The sequence below is a fragment of the Abrus precatorius genome, unplaced genomic scaffold, assembly GCF_003935025.1.
Source record: "Abrus precatorius isolate BTA unplaced genomic scaffold, Abrus_2018 Scaffold8, whole genome shotgun sequence".
Lineage (NCBI taxonomy): Eukaryota > Viridiplantae > Streptophyta > Magnoliopsida > Fabales > Fabaceae > Abrus > Abrus precatorius.
The window spans coordinates 3,057,490-3,065,650 of NW_020874428.1; the positions used below are offsets into that span (position 1 = coordinate 3,057,490).

An 8,161-nucleotide genomic window follows, 5' to 3' on the forward strand; every position below is an offset into this window, starting at 1 on the left:
TTCAAAAATGTTCATCATATTAAATGACTAAACTAGTGATTTACATGGAAAATAATTAAGTGCTTAGTTAACATATTTTTATAATAAATTAAGGATATAAAAAAAAATTAACAATTATTATATTTGTAAATAAACCATTGTTTCTTATAATTAGTACACAGTTTTTTTTGGCAATTATTTCTTATAAACAGATCAAAGATAGTATATGTCAAATAATAACATTCTCATTTCAGTTAAAAAAAAGTATAGTGAAATGAAATACTATTGCTAGGATCCATTAGGAGTAGTATCACTTACTCAATTTGAGCGTGCTCCAATGTGAGGCTAATAAAGTTTGGTAAAGTATTGATTAACTGTCAACTGACCTTGGTAAATGTGGTGCAGGATGTCAACACAATGTCATTGAAAAAACAAAAATTAAGCCGTATTGTTTTTCACTACTAAAGGTGATAACAAAATTGTTTTTTTACTACTAAAGGTCATAACACAACTTACTAAAGAATATAGAAGGCAACTACAAAAGGTGAACACATCACGTAAATTTCAATTCCCAAAACACACCGTCAACGGTGATTTTTCGCGGATGTATACTCACCAACGCTCTAAGAACAAATTTCTAAATTACTCAAAATATAGAAGAATACAGATCTTGCAAGAGGGATGGCAGAATGGAACTGGATTACCCCTCTAATGCTGGTCTTCGAGGGTATCTACAGAATCATTAGATATCAAAAATAGCATAAAGAGTAATTAAGTAATAGCATCAAGACTACTATTAGAAACTTAAAGCTAGTAAAACTTCTATTAGATACCTGACTTCTTTGTTTTAAAAAATTTAAATCAATTATATTTTTTATAAATATAAATTTTATTTTAAAATACTAATGATATTAAATAATATAGTTGTAATAGCTACTATGTAAACATGCATTTAATAATAAGAAAAATGTTTACAAAGAATTTAACAATTAATACATCTTAAAATTATCATATATTTCTTATAATTAGGATAAAAAAAATAAAAAAATTATCTCACACTAGTATAAGTTTAAAAACTCTTAAACTCAATTTAAAATTTTTATTTAACTTAAATCTAACAGTCAGTGAAATAATAAATTATAACTCGTTAGATGAAAGTTAAATAAAATGCTCAAATCGAATGTAAGAGTTTTTAAACTTATACCAGTGTAAGAAAATCTTACTCCTAAAAAGAATACTTCATTTTATTCCTTATAAAAAAAATTAGGAGGAGTAATAATCTACTAAATATCAACTAACATAAAGGCCACACACCGTATATGGTGTACCTCCGGCATCGCGCAGGTTAATTAGTTACTAGGACACTGAAAGATAAATAGATAGATATGCAGGTGGGGAAAGGGGAATTGACTTGAGCATATAAATGAAATCATTAGCTAATGCTTCAAAAATATATGGGAGGTTCTTGTACATCATTTTCCTCTATATCAATTCTGATAAAAGAGAAGTAGACGATTATAATGTGCAAATATTAGTATCCTAAATAAAAATAGAAATACTCTTCTAATTATTCAAAGCAACCCCAGTCTACTACTACAAACCCTGTCCAATTATGATGACTACGAGCATTGATAACATTTATGTAAATCAGAAACAATTCATGCCTCACACGGTCCATAACAACCATCAGAATATGCTGTTATCCAGCAGGACTGAACCCTTATCTTTCTTTACTTAAATTCCCTCCAAGACATGATGGGCGTGAAGAAGAGCTTCCATATCAACCCAAATTTACACCCCCACCAGAAAACTCCACTTCCTGAATAAGAAAAAAGCAAGGTCATGAACAAATAAAGCAAAGGAACTAAGTCATTACAATATCATTATAATGAAAATGACCGAACCAATTATCAGATCTTTAAATTGACAAAAAGAAGCACGAGGCCCACCAGCCAGTTATAGATTTGTTTTCATATTCAACCTTCATTGCTGAAATTGAAAAGTGATCACACTATCTAGTTTACAATTACAGACCAAATGAAAAGCGCGTGTTCATGTTTTGACCAGAATGACTTGCAATCATTAATTTGCCTACTAATGTCAGCTCAATAAAGGAGAACAGAATAAATTGTATACTCAACAGCCATGCAATCTCAAATGTCTGGTTACCCAACATAAATCGTTGCCGAAACTTTGTAATAATCAATGCAATAGGTAGGAAGACCATGATTCTAAATTTGAGACTTAAGTATAAAAAAAATACAAGGAGAAGAACACTAACTCCTGGCTTATACAATTGAAAAGTATATAGGGATTAATACGTTAACAATTAGAAAAATTATGAACCAGTAGCAATAATGGTTGTAAACAGCAGCAATAAAATCAAACTGATTGATTATTGACTTCATCATTGGAACAATATGGAAATAAACAAAGAAAAAGGTACTATGGCTTTAGAAGAAATATAGATTAATAGAATAGAATTTCCCAAGAAATTCAGGCAGTCAATATCCTTCCAATATGTAATTCATCATCAACAAATATCCTCAAAATGCTGAAACTCATTCTTCTGCACATAATTTGAAAAGATTTTACACCATCAAGTTTGCATTTATGAGATAATGACAAGAAGACAATTATTTGGTCAAATTAAATTCAGACTTATGAAGCATGTGGCTGCTGAGCTGCAACCTGATAGAATAAAACAGCAAAGTGTTGAATTAATCTACTTCCCCAACTAAATAGTCAAGAAGAGATCCTAGAAGGTGCTCAAGGTTTTGTCATAAAATCTTGGAGCCAGCAAGATAACATGTCTAACTTTCAAACTATTGTTTGAAGAGGGCACAAATATTACAAAACCTAAAACAAATAATGCAATTGATTTATTAAAAACACAAATCCAACCTGAGCAGGTGGCAAGGATGAAACCCAGTCTGACGTGTGTGTAGGAAGAAGCCCTAATGAATTGAGCTGCAGAAAAGGACAATTCCATATGAATTATGAGGAAAAATGTACATAGAGTCTAGATAAAATCGTGAAATCCTAGCAGCCTCAAATTCTTTAAAAGTATTACTCCAAAAACAAATTCTAGTACCCAAACATAATTCATCCATAATTAGTATTGATCATTTCAACTCCATACAAAACAAATGTAAGTAACAAAGTAAAACATAACTCAACACTTGACCTATGTTATATTATACTAAGCCTGACATTTTCATGTTTTGTAGTTTAACCAAAGAGAACAAATCTAATAATGAAATCATAAAATTAGCTTCATAAACCCCATATGTATTGCAGAAAATATGCAATTGAAAGCAAGTATCCAACAAAATCAACACATACTATACATTTTGAGGCTTGCAAACTGGCTAGTGAAATTGAGAGTTGACCATATTCACTATAGTAACCTTGAATTTGTATGACTTTAACAAGAGTTTACAAACAATTTAATTTGTTTCTGCATCAAAGGATGTAAACTCAAAAGAGTTTAAAAGTTAAATTGGGAGTTTCATAATAATGCTGGAACATACACATTAAAATTTTGAATTACAAGTAATGTGATGAGAATGATGAGACACAACACAGTTACATGTATTACCTTCCAAACTCCAAGTGCCAAGCCACCCAAATTAAGGGCTATGAACAACAACTTAGGTCCCAGAAGCTCCACCTTATTGTCTTTGTAAGGCTCAAAAACTGCCACAAAAAAACCAATAGCATGCATTAACAATCCCAGACCAAACTAAAGTTCTCCAGTTTATGTTTTGCAATGTTCAAGCCAAAAATTATTTATAAGGCTAAAAACCAAAAAATGCAATGAAACGCATATTCACAAATGACAACTAGAACATCTTAAGTAAACGGAAACAGTGTACTAAAATAAAGAAAAGAAAACTAAAAGTATCATCCATTCAGGAAGAGAATGAATCGCAACAGATACTCAAAAACACTCCCCCCCATGCCCTTAAACACCAAAGTACGACCAACAAAGTCCAAGAGTAAGGGGACCATGTAGGGCAGAGAAGACTACAATACAAGTTATACCAAGTCCAGTGGCGTCCTATGATTCACATAGCCAACCTTATCAGTAGAATAAAGCTTTGGTTGTTGTCCTTGTCATCTTTTAGGAAGCATTTGGTTAAACACTTATTGGAATAAGCTAAACGGTTTAATTAAACACTTATTCAATTAGTTCTTATTACATGATGACTTATGGCACAACCACCTAAAAATAACTTATTTTGATAAGTTATATCAACAAACTTACCAAAACAAGTTAAAAAGAACTGATGAAAGTTTTTTTAAGCTCTTCCAATGCTCCCTAAAAATTATTTTGAACACAGAATCTCCAAACACACATATTAGATCAACGAATTTCTCATGACAAAACAGAAGGGAAGTGGACACTATTTAAGATCAACCCTTGAATTCAGTCAACAAATGTATAGTAAAAACAAAGGGTTGTATACAGAGAGAGAGAGAGAGAGAGAGAGAAGAGAAAAACATACTCTTTCCGACGCTCTGTAAGGCACTAATGGGTTGCCAAAGAGCAGAGAAGGTAATACCAATGCTGAATAAATGCACTGTGTTACCAGCCATCCACATCATGAACCCCATCATAAGCAAATTCTTCAAAGGTGCTTGTGCCACTTCCCAAGCTTTCTATTTTCAATCAATCAAATAATCAATTACCGTTAATTCAACAATGAATCATTCAATTAATGGAAAAAGAACAGAAGAATTGTAAACCTGGGCTTTCCAATTGGATTCAGCGTCCTTCTTCTGGCGACTGAGAGATGAATCATCGTTGTCGAGAGAAGCGCGAGAAAAACCAGGAGGATCCGGAATATCGCGAGATGTTGAATTGTCTGAGAAGTCAACGCCCCATCTTCGCCCCTGCGCTCCCATCACTCCTTTTCCCTTTTCCATTAACGACGTCGTTTCTGTGTCGCCGGCGATGACGCTCCCAACCAGCTTTCCTCTACGGCGGCGAGGAGCAGTCTCTCTCTAGATCCACTTCAGTTCAGGTTAACGCAGATATCACAGTTCAGATTTTTCTTTTTTTTCCTCACTGATTTTAACCAAATCGACGTCGTTTTGCACGTTACACCCACAAAAGAAAAAAAAAGTCCAAATTGCGAACCACAGAATGAACCAAACAAAAAATATATAACGATTAGTAGATTTCTTGTGTAGTGGATATTAACCTTTTAAATAAAAAAATTAATAAGATAATATTTTCTATATTATCTTACTTTTAACATTTGTTTATTCTACGATTTACGAAATTTTATCCAATAGACATATTTTATCTTTATTTTCAATGAAAATTTTCTCTTGCGGAGAAGTTTAAGTTAAAAATAAACAAGATATTTTAACATAAACATAATATATTTAAATTATTATCATCTTAACACGTATAAAACATGAAATAAAGTATTTTTTTTTAATTTTTTTGTATTTTTATCTGACAATGCATATTATATTCCTTTTCATCATATCATGTCTACTGACATATCTTAAAGGAACCTAGTTAAAGAGATAAGGATTTAAAATTTTAAAAAATTATAAAAATCTACTTCTGTATAATAAATACATATTATTGTTATTAAATAAGAGTATATTTTAGAGTTATTTTAAATAAAAATAATTTTAAGAGTTATTTTTGTTCTTGAGAAATATTAGCAGTATGCTTATTAATATATTCTTTTTAATATCCTCTTAATTATTAATTAAAATTTATTAATCATAAAAATTATGTGTATATGGGATTTAAGCCAGGGTAAGTTTGGTAAAAAGGCTAAACATCAACGGCTAAATCACTACTTATTTGTTAAAAATTAAATAATAATATTTGTAAATAATGTTGAATTACAAATTGTATTTTTCAAGTTATACAAAATAGAAAAAAAACTGTACATAAGTAAAATAAAATAAAATAAAATTCATACATAAAGGAAGAGACATTTGTAAACTTTCACATGTCATTATATGTAATTTCCTTATTTATTAACTTTCGGATGTCAACTCATAACACCTCTCCAAATTCTCATAACCAAGTTATTAGTCGATTGAAGTTTAACAAATCTATTATTAATAAATACAATTTTTTAATTTATATTTTTTATTATAATTTTTATATACCCTTAGTCTTTATTTTTCTTAATTTTTAGTCTAGAATATATATATTTGAAATCTATTTCAAGTTATGAACAATAAAGTTATTATATTTAAATCTAGTAAGATTAATTTGAATAATAAAATTTTTCTTTCAAATATTTAAAATAATTATATTTATTGATATTCAAATTAAAATTATATATTAAATTAGAATAATGTGATTCATTGATCTACGTGTTTAATAATTTAAAAGACAAATTTAAATGTGTTAGAAAAGATGTATAGATGAATTTAAGTCATTAAATTTGCATTGAAAAGTACATTACAGTAGATCATACTTAAATCTAAATAAACACTTAACTAATCAGCTAGCTTAGATTGAATGAAAATATAAATAACTTATTTGTAATTTGATGTTAACTAGTTTAGTATTTAGCTAACTCGAATTTGAATTCACTCCAGTTGTGGCGTGGTAAGATTTGGACATCCAGTAAGCAAAAATAAACTCGCTTAAACAAAAATACAAAAAATGTCAAATTTTTTAATGTAAAATTAGCTTAAATGAATTAATTTGGCTTAAGCAAATTTTATACATCTAAGGAGATAAAGACTGGGTGTAGGGAGAAGAGTGGAATGAAAATAAATGAAAATAAGAATAATTGATGGTAGAGGAAGAGGAGAGTAGAGAGTTGAGTATATACGGAGAAAAGAGAGAGAGATAAGGATGTGGTAGGCCGAGAGTAAGAAGAGGAAGAAAAGAGTTGGACATGAAGTTGAGAAAAAAAGGAGTTGGGAGAGGAAGAGACGAGTTGAGTATAAAAAAAGGAAAAAAGTTAAATATGGAGATTGAAGAGTGAATGTTAAGCATAGGAAGAAAAAAAAGAGAAGATTGAAATAGACGCAAAATTCGCTTAAGCTAACAAAATTTTATAATTTTTTTTATCATTTTCTGTATTTTTATTTAAGCAAGTCTATTTTTGCTTAAGTAAAAATGAAACTAAATATCCAGTTGCCGCGACAACTAGAGTGAATCCGAATCTAATTAACTCTTTAAAACTCTACAAAATATAAAAAGATATAAAATATAGAGAAATTATATTTAAGTGACTTTGTCATATACTTGCTGAAAAATAAAATTCATATCCATGTTTATAGTCATGTAATTTGATCTTCAGCAGTTTTTCTCTCCAAACCAAACCAGCAGTTTTTCTCTCCAAACCAAACCAACCTTATATCAGAAGATGAACAAAAAAGTGAAGTATTGAATATTTTTACACATTTATAAACGTTCATGAACAAATAAATTTGATCATTCTCTTATTGATTTTAGAATCTTGATTCAGATTTTATGCGTTCAACAATGTATAAGCAAACTAGTACCTTTTGCCTATGCATCACTATTTTATAATTTCAGTAAAATGTACATATAAAATAATAAACATTGTTGTATATTAATAATTATTTATATTATTAAATAAAAATAAAAATATAAAAAAGTTAAACTCTTAAAATTAATAAAATAATAAAAAAAATATTTAAATTAAGACATGCAATCCTTTTTGATATAATGTGTTAAAACTTTTAAAAACAAAGTTAAACTAAAATAAACAAAGATTACAATAATCCTAACTTCTATTTCATCTAAAAACCATATATATTTAAAACAAAAATTAAATTTAAATTAACTAAATTTAAACAATATTATTTAAAAAGAAAAAAAAAAGATACTTAATATTAAAGAAACTGTGGCTTAATAAAGAAGAAAATAATCTTAAAAAAAATTCTCTGTAAAAGAGTACAGATTTAAATATACAAATGCTATTAATCCAATTTTTCTTTCTCTTTGGCATATGAGTCATATTTACCAAAACATTTTTCAACCTCATTGAATTCTATTAAATTCATCTGTCACTATTTATGGACCAAAGTCAGTGTCATGTAAAGGCTATCACTTTAAACAGTGACATATGATCACTTTATACTCTTCACCATTTGACAGTCTTGGCTTCTTGGCTGTATTAAGATTCTTGTTTAATATACAAAACCTTTGCTCAGAATG

General features: G+C 29.0%; 1 protein-coding gene across 2 annotated transcripts; it reads right to left on the reverse strand.

Moving 5' to 3' along the window:
- Positions 1-1,394: 1,394 nt before the first annotated feature.
- On the reverse strand, positions 1,395-5,099 carry LOC113847374 (ER membrane protein complex subunit 4). Of its 2 annotated transcripts, XM_027476448.1 has the most exons (5): positions 4,732-5,065; positions 4,491-4,644; positions 3,581-3,678; positions 2,884-2,949; positions 1,395-1,798 (listed from the first exon to the last, which is right to left on the reverse strand). In XM_027476448.1, exons 1-5 carry the CDS (start codon positions 4,909-4,911, stop codon positions 1,760-1,762), a joined length of 537 nt encoding a protein of 178 aa, XP_027332249.1. In that variant the 5' UTR covers positions 4,912-5,065; the 3' UTR covers positions 1,395-1,759. The 2 variants fall into 2 exon arrangements, with proteins under 2 accessions (XP_027332249.1, XP_027332248.1); XM_027476447.1 differs by having other exon boundaries at positions 1,402-2,949; positions 4,732-5,099.
- Positions 5,100-8,161: the final 3,062 nt, after the last annotated feature.

Coding starts and splice junctions, on each gene's coding strand:
- LOC113847374 (XM_027476447.1), bottom strand. CDS start 4,911: ATGGAAAAGGGAAAAGGAGTGATGGGAGCGCAGGGGCGAAGATGGGGC. Junction 4,645..4,731: donor AATCCAATTGGAAAGCCCAG/GTTTACAATTCT, acceptor GATTGAAAATAG/AAAGCTTGGGAAGTGGCACA. Junction 2,950..3,580: donor TGGCACTTGGAGTTTGGAAG/GTAATACATGTA, acceptor CCTTTTCTGCAG/CTCAATTCATTAGGGCTTCT.